The sequence below is a fragment of the Mchenga conophoros genome, linkage group LG5 (assembly GCF_057382185.1).
Source record: "Mchenga conophoros isolate Kocher_MC1m ecotype Shallow Benthic linkage group LG5, M_conophoros_male_GT1.1, whole genome shotgun sequence".
NCBI lineage: Eukaryota > Metazoa > Chordata > Actinopteri > Cichliformes > Cichlidae > Mchenga > Mchenga conophoros.
Genome location: NC_140530.1, coordinates 17,827,391 through 17,847,075, shown reverse-complemented (window position 1 = coordinate 17,847,075; position 19,685 = coordinate 17,827,391). Strand labels below are relative to the sequence as shown.

General features: G+C 41.1%; 1 protein-coding gene across 1 annotated transcript; it reads right to left on the bottom strand.

Moving 5' to 3' along the window:
• Positions 1-2,100: 2,100 nt before the first annotated feature.
• Positions 2,101-19,069, bottom strand: cdk4 (cyclin dependent kinase 4). The gene is made up of 8 exons (XM_085273778.1): positions 18,824-19,069; positions 8,399-8,633; positions 8,188-8,323; positions 7,846-8,013; positions 5,794-5,903; positions 4,540-4,590; positions 4,319-4,454; positions 2,101-2,892 (listed from the first exon to the last, which is right to left on the bottom strand). Exons 2-8 carry the CDS (start codon positions 8,614-8,616, stop codon positions 2,791-2,793), a joined length of 921 nt encoding a protein of 306 aa, XP_085129904.1. The 5' UTR covers positions 8,617-8,633; positions 18,824-19,069; the 3' UTR covers positions 2,101-2,790.
• Between the last annotated feature and the right edge of the window lie 616 nt (positions 19,070-19,685).

Sequence of the window (19,685 nt, the reverse complement as noted above, 5' to 3'; positions counted from 1 at the left end):
ATAATCAGTTAATAATGAAAAGTAGAGTTTCTTTCAGCAGCAGTACAATCACACACATTGAAGCTAACTCTGGGACTAATAAAGGCTCTCATCTCATCTCATCCTATCTTATCTCATCGACTTAAATCTTCGCTGGCATTTTTGTTGCTCATTTTTTGATATGTACTTTATAATTTACTTGTTAACCGTTCACTTTGCTTTCTGCACATATCTGGAATGATATCTATTCGTTTCCATACTTAACTAATACGTAAAAGTCAAAAATGGCTATTACTCATATACAGTATGTGTCAGATATTTCAGTTGTGCTAATAATGGCGCTATTTTCAAATGCCTGTTTAATTTTCAGGTTTTTTGAGTGTTTTCTTTGTAGCCACAGGTGGTTGCCATTTAGGTGGAAATCATGGAAAGTTAAAACCCACGTTTAAAAAGCAGAACAGTGTTTAATATGTGGTTTTGTGCTTACCTGCCAAAACATTACATTCATATGTCTTTACTTAATTCACATTTTTCAGCCTTGATAACATTTAGAGCTTTTTGCTAACAATGGGAATGCTGCAAAAGCACAAAGTTAACTGTTAATGTAAATGTATTCATCTAACCAAATCAAGATAGACCTGGGGATTTAAATATTGCTTTTAACAGTCTAAAACACTCTATAAACGCATTTCTTACTAGTGCCTATTGCTATTGTATAGTACTGTGAAAAGGTCTTTCAGCCAACTCTCATTTCTTTATAGTTCACATCCAAGCAGCTGGACTTTCTTGCAAAGTTTAAAATGCTTTTGAGCAATCTGTGCTTTCTGAAGGTCTTTCAAAGTTTTCTTTACTGTTTATTTGTTAAACTACTTCACACTGACCTATGAGTCATTCAAGCATTAAAAATGCGCCTAACTCAATGGATGCACTAATGTAATGTCTACATGAGACAAATAAAACTTCATTCAAATAAAAGAAAAATATAAAAAAGTATTTTTTCCCCAAATTTCTTTAGATATAACTACAAAAATGTCACAAACAGCACAGTTTGACAGGCATAAATATCACATTTTTTCTCATGTAAGTTTACTCCCAAAGTAGAAAACATGGCACATCTCGGCATGCTGTGCAGCGTCTCCTTAAAAAATCTGAAGAAACTGAACACGTGCAGAACAAATGAAGAAGTGGCAGGCATAAAAAAAAAAGAAAAAACAGTATCTGAAAAACCCAAATCCTCTTCAGTTGATCCATCTACTGTTCTCTAAAGCTTCAATGGTCTCAGTGGAAAGGTGGGATTATTAAGGCATCCTTAAGAAAGTGAAGGAGGCAGAAAAATGCCAAAATACACAAGGACTCGACTAAAAATCAGTGGCAACAGGTCTGATGGCGTGATGGATCTGAGACATCTTTGGTTCAAATTGTCATCAACAGGTATGGAGGAGGTGAGGAGAGAGGTACAGCAGCCATGTGTAAAACACAGTGGAGGCTCTGTGATGGTTTCAGCCAGTGTGTTGGAGTTTGTGTCAAAACTGATGGAATTATGAGTGATTATGAATTTATCTACCACGTAATACTGGAAACCTTCACCCAGTAACTTTATTTTTGAAGCATACCTAAATAGAAAAAACACAGCAAAACACTATCAGTGACGGATCTGCTTCACCAGAGCCCAAACCTCAAAATTATTCAAGCAGCGAGAGATCATCTTGACCAAAAACAGAATAAAAAGCAGAAAACATCCAAAGAAGATCATTGAATGCCCCTCAAGAAGTCCAGAGAACTATTCCCAAGACACTACTTATAGCAATGATGACGAAGCTTGCCTAAGAGAGTTCAGGCTGTGTTGATGATTAAAGGTGGTCATACAAAATATTAAATATTACGAACTCTGTTTTGCCTTAAATACTCGCACTTGTTGCACTGAATCAGTCCCATTTACCTAACAAAAATAAAGAAGTGAGGGGGGGCTTTCACAGTACCGTCTAATTGAATATGCTAACGATGGCACGATTCACAATTTTATACCTCATGTTCATTCAAGAAACACATTTCAGTCCATTTTTCGGTTTCATTCATTCCACAGACCCCCAATCTGTGTAATAAAACACAATTAAGCCTCAGTGTGGTTGAAACATTTATTTATATTTGCAGTGATGACTGATTTCAGATGGTTGCAGCAACAGAAGACAAATGTTAAACACGAAATGAACTACACCCATTCAGTCTTTCAGCACATAGAAAAATACTTTTGTTTCTTGAGCTAATTCAAGGGCAATACCAGTATTTTTATAAGGTGTGTCGTTCTTGTGTGCTTATCCACTTCTACTTGTTCCTTTTCCTCACAAATTTAACACAGCTAGCTTAAATCATTTACATACAGCTCAATGCCTGTCACAGTCTTACAATGTTATTGTTCCTATTGTATTATATCAATACAGCTACAGTAAACTCACTATCTAATGGCTTTTCTAATCTGACACGTCCAGAAATGTCGCAGGAGGAACATTTTGTCGGCGATGACACGACTTTTGTGTTTATGAGTGCCAGCTGACGATACTGATACGTGAAAAAACACTGGTACTGTCCTTTAAGACGTGACACGTTATTACTCGTTACATTTACACATTGAGAACCATAGCAGCGATCCTCATTTCATTCCTCTTTCTCAGACTTTTACCTTTTTTTTTGTGATGCGGGAATAACAAAATAATATTCCGAAGCAGACATCGTGAAAGGCAGAGCGGTGAATGACACTGATACGTCGAAACTTCCGACACTGTTACCTCTTGCTGCGCGCTTCCCTGGACGACTTCAGCTTTTTGTCTGAGTCGACGTCGCCTCGTCCCGAAAATATTCATGTTCTAGTGCGTTTAAGGCTGATATTCGTTTCAAGGGGTCAAAGGTCAGCATTTTCTGTGGAGGAAAGAGTAGCACGATGTTAGAAGTGTATCACTGTACGTTGTGAGCTCTTTAATGGACAGTTTGATGAACTGCCAAAGAATATCTAATCAGCCAGTCACATGACAGCAACTGGCATGTAGACATGGTCAAGACAAGCTGGGCATCAGAATCAGGAAGAAAGAGGATGTAAGTTTGAATGTGGCACGGTTGTAGTGTCAGAAAGGCCAGTCTGAGTATTTCTAAAACTACTGAGCTACTGGGATTTTCCCACACAACCATCTCTAGGGTTTCCAAAGAAAAAAAGAGAAAATGTCCAGTGGGCGGCAGTTCTGAGTTTAGAGGTCAGAGGGGAATGGGCAGACTTCTGAATGCATAGCACATCAAACCTCGAAGCAGACGTGCTACAGCAGCGGAAGACCACACCAGGTGCTCCTCCTGTCAGCTAAAAACAGGAACTGAGGCTACAATTCACACGACAGAAGACTGAAAAACGTCAGCTGGTCTTTCGATTTCTGCTGTGACTTTCAGATGGTAGGGTCAGACTTTGGGGTAACCAACATGAAAAGATGGCTCCATCGTGTCTTGTATGGTTCAAGCTGCTGCTGCTGGTGGCTATTTTCTTGGCATATCTTGGACTCCTTAGAACCACTGAGCACCATTTAAATGCTACAGCCTACCAGCCTGCTGACCATGACCATCCCTTTATGACCACGGTGTACCCATCCAGCTGGATAACATGTCACAAAGCTCAGATCATCTCACACTGGTTCCTTGAACATGCCAATGAGTTCACTGTACTCGGATGGCCTCCACAGCACCTTTGGCATGTGGTTAAATGGGTGATTCACATCATGAATGTGCAGCAACTGTGTGATGCTATCATGTCAATATGGAGCAAAAAGATCTCGGAGGTATGTTTCCTGCACCAGAGAAGATTAACTGGCAGATTCAGTCCTATTTACCAATTCTGCAGTGAAACCGAGAAGTAAAAGCACTTGTGTTTCTATTATTTATCACATCATACAGGGAGACATGATAAAATCTTCTGTCTACTTTAAATAGTTAGGTAACGCCTTTAATCACAGGAGGAATGAACATTTACTGTAAATCTCCTTTAAATATTCCATTTAAAATGTCAATTTAAGTCATATTTCCTCTTTAACCAGCACTCTGTAAAGCATGCGAACAAAACCCTTTTCTTAAAAGGGCACTTCCTCTAACACAACCAGCTGAATAAGCAAAAGGAGTCACAGGAATTTGTCAGGATCGCAGCAGTTGAATTCCTGAGGCTCGTGTTTAAGGCAAATGAAATTCTTCTGGGATATGAGGTTGCTTAATCTGTTAATGCCCTGATTTTAACTCGGTATGTAGCTGAGACATAAATCAACTACCAGGCAGGATGCAAAGCCGCTCTAATGATTTAATTCACGAGCCTTACCAGCAACAGTTGCGCCCCATGCTCATTTATCTCTGGGACAAAGTCCGTGATTGGGCGAGCCGTGAGAGTGGGGAAGTTTTTCCTTGATAGTGTAACATCAGTCGGCCACTCCTCCTCTGGCGGCAAGCCGATAACCCTGAAATGACGTGTAAGTTTCAGTGACAAAGGAGTTGCGAGAATGATCAGTCGGGTTAATGTGACTGAAAGTGTTTGTTACTCACTCAAAAATCTTCCCAAGTTGGTCCATTTCTGATTCTCCACAGAACAAAGGTCTAACACGCAGACAGAACAAAGACGAGTTAAAAGCTGGAAGCTGATGGTTATTTTTGACCTTTGGCCTAAAAGCTACAACATCATAACACTGTGCATTTTTGATGAATCATAAGAATCTCACCATCTTCATAGGAACTGCTCACAAAGGGATCGTTTTTTAGGCATTCATCCTTTGATGCAATGTGTCATTTGTACCGCTAGGTGGAGCTGCTGTGTGCTTCTTAGCATTTCTGATTAAACTTAAAAGCTCCTCTAATACGTTCATAAAATTGCTGCTATCACAGGATCAGTCTCTTAAATTAAACTTCTAAATCACCAAACAAAATTAATACTGAGCTGAAGTCAGTTCTTAATCTTAATATTAAGCTTATTGGTTAATTACCCACCACTGCTCTATGGTAAATTTGTATCACCAAGCATCATCATTCCCTAAACAGCTATAAAAAAAATACAGTTTAACTCAATAAACCTTAATCTTAAGTTACAGCTATAAAATGTTTATGGCAAAGACCTTTTTTATTTACTCTTTAAACCAATTTACCCTTATTAAAACTCATTTTACTGATATATGTACTAATATATGAGAAACTAAAAACCGCCCGTGCCTCAGGACCAGAGAGCACACACTGACTGCAAATGTGCCGTGAATATTTTGGTTTCAGTCAGAAGCAGAATGCAGAAATGTTCATATATCTGTAAAATGTTCAGCCTCGTTGCACATTTGCACTGGATTTGCTATCATGTCCTGGCATCTTACTAAATATTTCTTGCACGTGATTAAAAAGAAGAAATGATCCACATCTATGTCAAACATGAGAAAGTCAGCCTGACTTAAACCGAAAAAATGAACAACACTTTGTAAATATTTAACTTTCTCTAACCTTAGCCAACAGTTTCAGAACCTGAACAGCAAATAAAAAACTAGACACGAGTCCCAGGCTTGTGCCTTTGTACACACTGCTTCCCTATCACAGGTGCAGTTAAAAGATGTCATGGTTATCGAGGCAGTGGTTTCACACAGAACCAGAGCAAATCAAACTTACTTGGCACGATGGAGATGATTTAAAATCGCAATCTAATCTGTTTTCAGGAGTTTAATGAGAACCCAGAGCTCACGTCACACCTCGCAGAGGATGAGTAATCAGGCCTCTGCTACTTTTTAACTTAGTGACTCAGATCACAAAAATCGAATGCTGACTCACTTCCGTCTGAACATCTCTGCAAAGATACAGCCGGTGCTCCAGATATCCACGGGTGTGGCGTAACTGGACTGCAGCAGGACTTCCGGAGGTCGGTACCACAGGGTCACAACCTGGAAGACACAAACAGAACAGCTCAATGGATACATACCAAAAAAACCTTTTATCAATATGTATATGCTGATACTAATTCATCATGATCTGATGGGAATTTCTAACTTGGGGTTGGGCTCTAACAGAGTCGCAAACAGGTCAAATACTGTTGAAGAACAAAACACTCGCACATTAGCTGCTTTTTTGCAGATGTTTCCAGAGTGTGTCATTCAGGTTGAGGTGAGAAAAAATGCTTTACTGATGTCTGAAGATCACGTAAAAGAGTTTATTCGTAGTGCAAAGACAGTGTTTAGCAAAAAACTCCACAAAACATTATCTAGTAGCAGGGGCGGGGCAGTCGACCCCCCTTGATATTCAACTGGGCCCCCATGTTGCCCCTCCAAAATTGCGTAGTCATGTCACTCCAACCATGGGCGGAAATTACAGATAAGATAGGAAGACAAGAAAGTTTTGAGCCCCTTTTTCTGTTAAAAACTGTTTTGTCCCCCTCAATGCATCACTGCACGTAAATACCATTACGTGCAGTGACAGCTATAGGGTTAAATAGCATTGTTAAAAGATGTGCTCCCCCTCATACCCCCCCCCCCCCAACTCTTGAATTTGCAAACTGTAAGCAAAACGATGTGTTTTTTTCTAGCACTCAGGAAAATTAAACATACTTACTGCTGTAACCACTCTTTATTTTATTGGCTCCATTACTTTGTCGCTAAATCTGAATCTGCAGCAAGGGTGCTTTATAATTATGGGGAAGCTACGTCTTCTAATGGAGGTCTAGTGAACATTAAGATCATTACAGCTACTAAATTTAAAAACACTTTTAAAGTGCTTTTGTTTTCCTACGTATTTAATTGAATATTTTTTAGCCTCCTCCAGTACTTCCACACTATATCAGTAAAACGTCTGTGGTTTAATCCCAGGAGGGAACATAAAGTCCTTTGGGGTCGTGTCAGGAAGGTTATCTGGTATAAAAAATCTACCAAAATAAGCATGTGGAGCTACTTCCTGTCCTTGTAATTAAGATAGCAACCAAAAATAACTCTATGAGCCTCCCTCCCTGACTCATTTGACTAATTGATGGGCCTCTCCTTTTAAAAGTCCTGGAAAAATGCCCCTGCCTGGCAAAGGTCTGCATCTTCAGCAGGTAATTTTCTTTCACTGTACTCATGCTAATGCAGAAGCTAGCATTTAGCTAAAGTTACAGACATACCAGCATGGCTCTAGCCTTTTATTGTTACTTTACTGTTCATTTTTTAAACCACTAAAACAATTTTTCAGAATTCAAATAAAACAAATAATAAGCTGACACAGCCACAATCACAGCATCTTTAATTATGGGGCAAATGTGCGTGACATTAAAAGCAAAACGCCAAAACAAGGCATAGCAGTTTAAACATGAGTAATAAAATGCTAGCCAGTGCAGTAAATCTGGATATTACGTCTTTTTTTTTTTTTTATAAAAATGTAGTTTTGAGGCATCATGGTTTGTCCTGGAGTATTTCCTGGCAATCTGCTAACACTCCAGGAAGTTACTGCTCCCATCCAAGTCACGGCGTGAGATTTTACACAACATCTTTACACAAAAATGTGATATAATGCATTAATTACCGAGGCGTGGGGTTACTACTTGGCAGCTTTTGTTACTTTTGGATTGTTTACCCACCATTTCCAGTCCTGCCTTACGCTAAGCTAACCATCTGCTGGTTGTAGTGTTCTTATCTAACGCTAAGCAAGAAGGCAAATAAGCATATTTTCCAAAATGTTTATGCCTGGCACCAGAACGCTGAAGACTGGAAACTGTATGTTATTTTCACTGTCTAGCTGCCTAAAACACTTTGAAGTGCTGACTACAATGAAATGGTAGAAAATCGACAATAAGAATTAATCAAAGTTAGAAAAAAAAATTACAATATCCTTTGGAAAATTACTCTATACACGTCTTACCACAGGAGTGAGGGCCATGTGGCAGCTGTAGATCCTGGCAAGTCCAAAGTCAGCCAGCTTCACCTGGCCCTGGCTGGTTACCAGAATATTCTCTGGTTTCAGGTCTCTGTGCATCACGCGGTTAGAGTGAAGGAATGCAAGACCACACAGCAACTGCTTCATCAAATCCTGCAAAAACACAAGCAGAGCTTCACTGGAACTACATATTTTACAGCTTTCAGCTTGGGAACAGGGATTTAAATGAGTAATAAGCAGAACCGTCCATGCTTGGAATGTGGTATCAGCAATGTTATTTTACTTTAGCTAACTTTTAGTGTAGATATAGCTGGAGCCAGTTCTCACTTTAATGCGGTCTGGAGATAATCCTGGTGCTGGCGCTTTCTCTAGGTATGTCTTAAGGTCCTGGTCCACGTGCTCAAACACTAGAGTGACTTTGGTCTCCTGGTTTGCTCCCTTGGTGGCGCAGACATCCATAAGCCTGCAGAAGTAAGAAAATTCATGACTCCTGTGTGAAGCATTCATTTTAATCACAAGATGAAAAGACGACACCCACCTGACCACATTGGGGTGGTCGAACTGCTCCAGCCGTTTTAACAAAGCCACTTCTCTGACTGTGGAGACCGGGAGGCCGTTTTGGTCTGTCCTCACATGCACGCTCTTCAGAGCCACAAACTGCCCGCTCTCAATGTCCCGGGCTTTATAAACAGTCCCATAAGCACCTCCACCGATTTCTGCCACCGGGTCATACTGGATGCTGGTGCTGTGGGCCATGGCCAAGTTGAAAGAGCCTGACACATAAAGCAATAATGATATTACTGGCAATCGGTTAATGTCCTGTGGAAAGTGCACTGCTTCAAGTGACCGATCACAGTGGTTGAAGATGCAAATACATGATGAGGCTAGAAAAAAAGTAATGAAATCGTTAAAGTCAGCTGGATTCACCCTCTGGGCATGAAGACTGCCTGGACCCAAGTGGTTATCTGACCATCCACTTCAGAGAACAACAACACTGGCATTGCTTAAAAATGCAAAAAGAAAAAAAAACTTATAAAAACCCATCTAACAACAGTCAACCAGCATAATGAACTTTTTATGAACTCTCTACACCGAACAAGGAACATCATCTTCCCAAAGACATTCTGTGTGGGAGAAGCTGGTGACTGTTCAGTAATAAAGAGAGAAAAGTCCTCGGGCTAACACCAGGCAGAGGCTGAAATTCATTACCACATCTCTGCAAACCTGCCACATCCAAAATGAATTGATGCTCCTCAACAGCTCTTGTGCTTGAGGATCCATTTCTAAACGAGTACAAAGTATATTTCCTGTCACACTGCCAGCAGTCCATCTTAGAAATAACTTCGAATTGGCGATAAAAAAGCACTTTTGTGTTAGAACTTCATGCGCTCTCAATGAAAGTCTTCCTGTTCGTGTTTTTTTTTTAAACTTTGCAAATGACCTTCTATAGCAACAGTATGCTTACTTTTATCTGTTTAACTACAGCGGGGGCTTTTATAGCAAATGTTTTTGGTAGCTACCAGTTTCTCTTTTATTCTTTGAGCTTTAGCCTGTTTTTGATGTGAAAAAGTTTCTAGCTTGCTAAAATTATTCAGTTGAACTTCTTCCACTACATTACATTTTTAAAACCTTTTCCCTAATACTCCAAAGACCCCCCCACTACAGAGATCCACTTCTATCAGCAGCTGTTGGCTTTTCCCCTCGTCTAGCAGACCTTACACTTTTGCCACCAGACCAAACATCTGTAAAAATGTCCTCGTCTGTTCATTTTGCTTTCAGTTTAGTGTCTGTTTGTGAATGAATTGCTCCAAAGACTCGTGTTGTTATAGGTTATAGTGCAAGTCTTTAGCAGCACTAGTCCTTTTGACTTCTTGAGATAATTAGCCCACTCACTACTGCTGTCAGTGTTGCTGTGCAAATACATTCGACTGTCTCAGCTGTAGTTTTCAATGATGTAGTACCCCTTTAATTTTGATTCAATTCAATTTTATTAATATAGCACCAAATCACACAAACAGTCAACTCGAGGCAGTTTATATTGTAAGGTAAAGATCCTACAAAAATAAGTGAGGCTGGGGGAGATCACCTCTGAAACTCGGTCCCTCAGTATTGGTGCCCCCCAAGGATGTGTCCTCTCACCACTACTGTTCTTGTCATGATCCTGGGTCCTTTTGACCCAGCGTTTTGTGTTTTCTCTTCGCGATTTTGGTTCTGTTCACCTCTAATTGGTGTTTACCCTGTTCCCCCCCGTGTGTTCCTGTTTTATTGTGAAGGTCTGCGTCTTATGTGAGTGTTTTCAGTTTGCCTCCCTGGTCTCGTCATGTTAATCACTCCCAGCTGTGTCTCCCACCTGTGTGTAATCTCCCTGTGTTCTGAGTGTATTTAAGTTGTATTTTCTGTCTTAGTAATTGCTGGTTCGTCTGTGTTGTTTCCCCTCGGTCTCCCTGCGTCTCCCCGTATGTATTTCTCCGGACCTCCCTGCATCCTCATTCTGGTTTGTCTTATTAGTTTACCCAGTTTAGGTTTCCGGTTTCATGTTTTGTCGCCACCGCTGTTTGTACTTACACCCCTGTCAATAAACACTCACCTGCACCAGAGCTGCCGCCTTTTGGGTCCTTTTCTACATTCCACACGGCTTGCCCCAGCAATCCGTGACAGTTCTCCCTCTACACTAACGACTGCACCTCCAAGAACTCGGCTGTCAAACTCCTAAAGTTTGCAGATGACACCACTGTCATTGGCCTCATTCAGGATGGTGATGAGTCTGCATACTGGCAGGAAGTTGAGCGGCTGGTACTCTGGTGCAGTCAGCACAATCTGGAGCTGAACACTCTTAAGACTGTAGAGATGACAGTGGACTTCAGGAGACATCCCTCAACTCTGCTCCCCCTCACCATATCAGACAGCCCTGTGTCGACTGTGAAGACCTTCAAGTTCCTGGGTACAACCATCTCCCAGGACCTGAAGTGGGAGACCAACATCAACTCCATCCTCAAAAAGACCCAGCAGAGGATGTACTTCCTGAGACAACTGGGGAAGTACAGTCTCCCACAGGAGCTGCTGATCCAGTTCTACACTGCGGTCATTGAGTCTGTCCTGTGCTCCTCCATCACAGTCTGGTATGGAGCAGCCACTAAACAGGACAGGAGCAGACTGCAGCGGACTGTACGGGCAGCAGAAAGGATCATCGGCACGCCCCTGCCCTCCATCCAGGACCTGTACCTCTCAAGAACCAGTAAACGGGCAGGGAAAATCATCACAGACCCCTCACACCCTGGACACAGACTTTTTGATCTGCTGCTGGTACAGAAGCCTGCAGACCAGGACCACCCGACACAGGAACAGTTTCTTTCCCCTCGCCATCTCCCTTCTTAACAGTTGACCTGTCACACTGCTCCCACTGCCAGACTGCAGCTGCACCTTATGTACATTTTGTAGTATTCATTCCACCTCATTCATTTCTGTATTTTATGTATATAAGTTTAGATTCGTTATTTATAGTTGGTTTACACAGCTTTGTGTATGTATGTGTAATGTGTATATATAGACACGTGTGTGTGTGTGTGTGTGTGTGTGTGTGTGTGTGTGTGTGTGTGTGTGTGTGTGATTTACATTGCTGTGCTTGAGAGCCACCATCTACTGGAACCAAATTCCCTGTATGTGTCTGCACATATACTTGGCCAATAAACACGATTCTGATTCTGATTCTGATAAAGAGAAAACCCCAAGCAAGCGCTTTGGCGACAGTGGGAAGGAAAAACTCCCTTTTAACAGGAAGAAACCTTCAGCAGACCCAGGCTCAGGGAGAGGCGGCCATCTGCCCCAACTGTCTGAGGGTGACGAGAGGAAGAAAGGCAAAAAACACACTGTGGGAAAGAGCCAGAGATTAATAATAAGTAACGATCAATGCAGAGCAATGTATAAACACACGGAGAGTGAAGACCACTCAGTGGGAAGCCCCCAGCAGCCTAGGCCTATTGCAGTGTAACTAAGGTAGGATTCAAGGTCACCTGATCCAGCCTTAACTATAAACTTTGTCAAAAAGGGAAGTTTTAAGCCTGATCCTAAAAGTAGAGAAGGTGTCTGCTTCCTGGATCCAAACTGGGAGCTGGTTTCACAGGAGAGAGGCCTGAAAGCTGAAGCTTCTGTCTCCCATTCTACTTTTAAATATCCTGGGAACCACAAACCAGCAGTCTGAGAGCAGGATGCTCTACTGGGGTGATGTGGTACTATGAGGTCTTTATGGTAAGGTATGATGTGGTCTGTCTTTTTATTCCTTGTCAGTGAAGGTGTTTTTTTTTCTTTTCAAAGCCAGTTTGTACCATTATCTCTACGATGCTCCCACTCCTACCATTTAATAACCTTAAAGAATAAAAAGTTATCAAAAACGATAAATTGTACTTCACTTGAATGTTTATAACAGGTAGACCTAGGATGCTTTTTAAAATTCTTCAATTCATATTTAGTGGTAAGACATAGGGCTGGGCGATATGACCCAAAATTCATATCTCGATATTTTTTTAAGCCATAAAATAAGAACAAAAAGAGAGTTCTTAGTCAAAGCTGTGTCCCAGATGTCACACAGGCACTTTTATTAACATACAGCACAGATGTACATGAAAAATTACTCAAAATTAAATTATGAGCATTTATTAAATAATAATGCTCCATAAATAAAAGAAAACAATTTTGTTTTTGTGCTAAACAAAGAGCTCACAATTGTGCAGTCAAAATGTAAACTAAAAGACACTGAGCGTAATAACAAAGACAGACAGATTTCACAGCTGCTCTGTTCCCGAGTTTTACTGTGTGACTGATAGCCTGGAGTTTGAAATCCGCTTCATAACCACGTCTCTTACAGGTGCCATTTATGGTCCTTATACACACACAATACGGTAATATTACGTTGAAGCACAGTACGTATCACTCCGCGAAGCTCCTCGGTAGCCGTAATGCGCCGACAATCTATCAAGCGGTGCAGCTCCGTAGCTTACCAAAGTCGTACTCAAACATTTTTGACAGATTGCTGAGCGCCGTGTACCACATAAAATCGGTTCGCGGCCATCAAGCACAACCAGAATTCATACATAAGGCGCGCTATCAACTTTTGAGAGAATGAAAGGATTTTAGGGTTAGCGCGGTTAGCTCGTTAGCGCGGTTAGCTCGTTAGCATGTTTAGCTCGTTAGCACGTTGACGCCGTCCAGCCCCACGCATAGGGCGATGCGCAGTAACTCGTTAACGGAGATTTGCCGTGTCCATCTTGTCGCTGCCTGCACGTGAAGCGATGGGGGAGGAGGGGGAGTTGTCTTCAGTGAAGGCGAGGCGGAGTAACGTTGCGTAGAGACAAAAGTGGACGAAAGAGAGGCAAACTTGCGGCTCCACAACTATAATTATAACGTAACATAGACTATATCGATATAAAGGATATTGTCACATCTTATATCTCGTATGAAAATTATATCGATATGTTTTAAAAACTCGATATATCGCCCAGCTCGCCCAGTAAGACAAACAAAATTCTGCCACAGACTGGTCTCCCTGTTGAAGAGGTGATAAGGTCCATACAGATATATACACACAGAAAGGCTGAGAAAGTTCTACTAAAATGCTTTAGGAGTAGAAAAATGTCCCACATCTTGACAAACTTATGGTAAAAATGTCACTCAGCTCGTTTAATGTAGCTCCTTAAAAATGTACACATGCTGTAAATACTTTACAATTTACACATTTGTTTTTTAACCCTCTCAGGCTCAAATTAAGTTTTTGTTGCTAATGCACAAAAGAACACCTGCAGTGGTACTTCTGAGTAAAACAAACTCATAAAATATGTATGTGGAGTAATCAGGTTGTTAGCTTTTACTTGTTGCAAATCTGCAACGCTTGCCTTGAGAGGGTTAAGATTTTTCAAACAAAAAGTTACTTTGATGTTATTTTAGTGTTATTTTATATTTTACCCAGCAGCATTATTAAAATTGACTTGTGCACATAACAGAATTAACTTTGCTTTTTTTCTCACTGTGTGTTTGTAATACAAAACTATGCTTGGAGCTGCAAAGCATTTGAAGGCTAGTTAAGCCAACATCGGTTAGAGCGGAGATATATTCATCAGTGCTCTATTATATACTTATCAAATGTGAAGTGTCTTATTTGCGAAATGGGTGAAACGCATGACACAAAAAACATCTTAAGCTTGATTCCAGCCAGGAATACGTGTTGCGTATCATACTCCCCTCCGGCCCCACCTGACTTCTCCACCTCCCATTTCCTGCCTGCCCCCAACTGTCAACTGCCACATAAAGACAACTGCTACCCCCACCCCACCCTTTACCCCCCACCCATCAAAAAAGGGAAATACTATTAATTTTAGGTTTTTAATCCACAAGTGGCAGGAGTCATGTGACTCAACAAATGCGGCTCCACTTTAAAGTCGAGGTCCTTTGACGAGGGACTTCTGCCCACCACTCTGCAGCACAGGAAGCACCTTCAATCACTCGACCCAAAAAATCTTTCTGTGCCGTCGCTCCAGCCCTCAGTCTCCCGACAGGAAGCAGGTACACGGCCAGAGACAACATCATCCCTCTGCTTCCTTCTCTTTGTTAAAGCCTCGGCCTTTAATCTGTCAAGGCAGCTTGGTGCACTTCCTCCGCTCAGCCCTTCCCCTAACTGATTTCCATCCATCCACACCCCTTTGACCTACTACACCTCTAATGCCTGATACGGATCTCTCTGCAAGCCCTGCTTTTGCATTCTGAGCTCGCTTACTCCTTGGTAGAAGTTCTCTTCTCTTTAAAGTGTGAAAACAAAACAATGTCCCATTCAGGGTCTCTTAAGAACCTGTTGATCTTGTTTAGACCAAGACTTGTCTGCCATTATGTCAAGTCACAGAGCGAGCGATGTGTTGCTGTCGAAGAAATAAAGAAAGACCTCAAACCAAACTAGACTCCAGTGTTTTGGATTCGGCACCACTTTCGTTTAACAGTATTTATTACCCACCACAGCACAGCAAAACCATCCGTTTGGTTCATGCCTTCTGAGTAAAAGGAGTAGAGGACAAAGCTGACTGTAACCTGACATCCCCAGGCTGATGTACTGCCACCAACAAAATCTATTTTCCCTATTTTCATGTGACTCAAACTGTTAATAAAAGTAGAGCAGAAACATCACCTGACTCTGTGCATTAACGATGATCAGAGAAAAGAAAGATGAAGTAGGCCTAGAACTTACATTTTTCTGAAGAAAGGCACAGCAACAAAGGACTAGAAACACAATCCACTCAAAGTCCAACACTTCAACAAGGAATTCATTCTCTTCTGGATTTGGCTGCTAATGTCATTTTCCAAAACAGGTAATCCAAAGTCCAACACTGTAAACGGCTGTGAGATATTTGGCTTACACAGTATGAAAGCATCTCTGTGTGTTTTATATGAGCCCAGAGATGGAAAACAAATAAATAGAGAGTGCACTTATGGGCTTATTGTCAGCATAGAGATAATTCAGTAAAAATCTTACAGTCCTCATCTTCCACGAGAAGAAAATGTCCATATGGAACGAAAGAAACCTGCCAAGTTCAGATTTGTTATTAATATCTCAAAGTGTTTAATGAATGAATAATCCACTGGATCACTGCATCGGCTAAAATACTGTATCAACCAGAAATGGGCAGTAACGCGTTACTTGTAACGCGTTACTGTAATCCGATTACTTTTTTCAAGTAACGAGTAAAGTAAGGGATTACTATTGCAAAAACGGTAATTAGATTACCGTTACTTTGCCGTAGGAACGCTGCGTTACTGCGTTACTAAAACCGTGATTTTTTTGCGAGAATGTCTCATGACAGTGACGTAAGCAAGTGCGACGTTCGTGACAACAGCTGTGTGCAGATCAACAGTGGATAATATATCGAGTGCGGGAGAGAGTATGAGCGCACAGTGTTTAAAGCGTGGAAGTACTGACCTTATTTTGAGTTTGATTCCATAAAAAGTGACAAAAACATTAGTGTCCATTAGCATTGTGCGTGGGAAGAAAACTTCTTTTTACAGCGAAACCCCCCCCCCCCAAACGTCCAAGCAAGCACTGAGTGCGCAACGACGTAATGGGAAACTCACAGAGAAACTCGCGGATTCTTCCACTGACCGCTGCGGCTCACCTGCACCAGGGTAAACCTCCGCCTACCCCGCTCCTGCTTTACAGGTGAAAATAGAGCAACAGGACCGCTGAGTCTTTGACTTTATTTATTTTCTGCTGTGTTTTACTTGCATCTATTTGAAAGACTGAGTGTAAACACACAAAAAAAAATTATTTTATGTGCTGGAATGTGCAGAAAATAGGTTTAAATATTAAACAAATTTCTTCCAGTCAGAGAATGTTGCATATAATTAAATTTTTGCTTGATGCATAAAGTTAAAAGATTAAAACTAATAAAAGTTTTAAAAAGGGACTTTTCCATTTGATTACATTTTGTATGATGGATTATGCAGAAAAAGTAGAATTGGGCTGAAAGGTCTATCACTTTATCACCTATTCAGGTTTTAAATCGTGTTTTTAAAAAGTAACTAAGTAACTAAGTAATTAATTACTTTTGAAAATAAGTAATCAGTAAAGTAACTGGATTACTTTTTGGGGGAAGTAATCAGTAATTAGTTACTAAGAATAAAAAATGACTAATATTGCCTACAGTTGTTTTTATATATCCAGACGTGCTCCCAAACCACAAACGGCAATTATAAACCACATGTAGTCAATATAAACTGTTGTTACTAAGAGGAAGAGGTATTGCTTTAATTTACCGCAACTCTTCCTCTTGTGCAAAGAAAACTGAGTCAGACTTGTCTGCTGACATGAATCCACCAAAATTTCTCTCGAAATTATTAAGAAATGAACCGACATACAGGATGCAAATAAAACTTTCTCTTCTGCAAAAAACAAAACAGAACTCACTTCTCTAAATAACACTGAGATCAATTTTGCCATCAAGATATATTTACATAAAAACCTTTTTGACAAAGCTTATAGTTGGGGCAGGATCAGGTGACCCTAAGTTATACTGCAATAGGCATAGGCTGCTGGAGGCATCCCATGATGCACCGAGTGTTTCTTCTTCACTGACATTTTTTCACTCACTATGTGTTTATATCATTTAATCATTTGTTATTATTAAACTCTGGCTCTCTCCCATCGTGTGCTTTTTGTCCGGTCTTCCTTGCTTCACCCCAGTCGAAGCAGATGGTCGCCCCTCCCTGAGCCTGGAGGCTTCTTGCTGTTAAACGGGAGTTATTCCTTCCCACTCTCGCCAAGTGTTTGATAATAGGGGATCATCTGATTGTTGGTGCATTGACCTTACAGTATAAAGTGCCTGGAGGTGACTGTTGTTGTGATTTGGTTTAATATATAAATATGAACATATGAGCATGTTTCATGTGCCTGGAAAGGGGAAAAGCAGTAAACTAGCTAGCAACATAATTTGACTCCAAGTTTATATTCACCTTTAACTCCTCATTTAAGTCGACACCTTTGTCAGTAACTTTGCATACAACACTTAAATTAAACCTTACATTTCAGAGGTTAAAAGAGCAACAACAACAAAAAAAATCTAGTTGTTAGCACTTCCATTTATCAGGCCGCGTTCAGTTCCTTTGTATTTGCTTCAAATTAATATCAGGGCAGGAAATTACTAACGCTTGATATGATAGGCCAAAACATTGCCCGTGATAACAAAGGCGTCATGATACAGCGGTACTCAACATGTGTCGAGATAATAAATGATATGCACTGCACTTGCCTCTTCACTGCATGCAACCTGGTTACTCCTTCACTTTATAATGAATGACCACGAACAGTCACAAAGCAGGCACTCTGTAATTCATGTTGGTTCTGCGGGTTCTCGGGGGTTTGGGAGTCAGGGAGGAAACCTTCCCATCACAATTCTAACACCAGTTTAACTGGTCTGGGCTAGGCTGCACTTGGTTGTGTGGGCTGACTTAAATATTTATCCCCGCTCCCCAGAACTGGTTTCAAATGTATGTTTTGCAGCAGGCAGATCAAATATCTACATTTATTGACTCAAACAAACTGTGGGAAGCACAATTTTGTGACGGACATCAAATGAATCAAATGTGCGAAACCCTGTCAAACATGTACTGATAATATCTGGCAGGAGGAACCAGTAGAGAGGATTACTGCATGTGCATTTTGCCCCATTCTTGGTTGACAGTGGTCAGAATAAATAATCCGTCGGGCTCTAGTGCCAGCAGTGTTTTCCCCTTGTCTTCACAGCAGGACACAACAGAACAGCCCTGTGGTTTTCAGTGAAACTACCACAGCCTGCCTGTAGAGCAATGACTCTCATAATGAATGATCAGCCTTTCTGTGGTCTCACTGTCTGAGCTGTGAGTCGTTCAGGAAGTGAACAACCCATGACTTGTCACCCTAAAAACATCTCCCGGTTTCCTTTTCCAGCATAGAACAGCTTGCACAACCAGGGGACACACTACAGCTGCACATCTGGAAGCTTCAGCGTCTGACAACACTGGGGTCACTGATCGCTGCCAGAACTGGTCGTGAAGCTCACAGTTACCTCCACACATTTCATTCATTTACTGATTCTTCTAAGCAAAATGCAAACCAGTGACGCTGAAGGCCAGTGGGCGGAGGTAGAGAGAAAGCAGGCCAGGGCACACAGAAAGCCTGCTCTGTCCCGACACGTGGTGCTCCTCCATAGCGCTCCTTTGTTAATTACACTGGCAACAAAGTGCAGCAACAACAGGCCACATGGACTTTTTCCTCCTCACCTACATGTTCACTGACGTGGCAGGGAAAACAGCAAACTACAGCAAGCAGCGGATGAGGCAAATCGCCGCCTGCAACTTCCATTTCCACATCTGTACCACATTACATAAATATCAGTGTCACACACTCTGATCGCAAGCGGCTTCGAGTAATCGTCAGCCCAGATACTGTACTCACCTCGCCCGTCTGTCTCTCTCTCTTCTGTGGCAGGTAAGCTCACTTTAGCTCTATAAGGAAGACATGCTCACTAATCTGCCACGTATAACTCGCATACAAACGGGTCACAAGTGGCAGGTCGGTAAGGTTTAAAGCCCAGCAGTGGATCTGCTGTGGAGAAGCCAATACACCGAGATGATTTCGGCCTCCACTGTGTTTTTTTCTTCAAGCCTGCACCCCTTTTGGGTTGTCTTCCTGTTGCTTCTAGCAAATCTCGGAGGCGGAGCCAAAATAATTCACCAGCAAATGAATGAAAAACTCCCGAGCTCAGCTGTGCGTCTTAAACTTTTATAAAGTGTCCAGAATCTGCAGTTATTAGCAATATATGACAATCAGTCGGGAGGTAGTTAAGGATAATTGATATGTAGTAGTCAAATCTAATTTGTCCCATCAAAACTATTATTTAGAATATATATTTACATATTACCGTGTCTGAGTTTGTGCGTCGTGCAGGAGAATAACATAGCCTGCTTACGTCGCTTAGAAATATTTAACTACTGATAACAAGCAAACAAATAGTTTCTTGAGATTTCAGCTTATAAAACAAATCATTTCTTAGTTTGAACTGGCTTATTTTTTTAACGTTCAAAGATGAAAAAACTGCTGGTGGCATTGAAAAATAAATAAACAGACAAATAAATAACTTAAATTGATCAAATAATGCTAATTATGAGTTAATTAACACATCATCAAAATTTATATGAAGTACCTGATAGATTTTTAGATCCTCCCCAAAAATATGTTAAAAATCCGTCCATCCAGTCACTGAAGCAGTGTGGTTCGTCAAATGAGTTTTAACTCTAAGATTGAAATCACTCTTCTT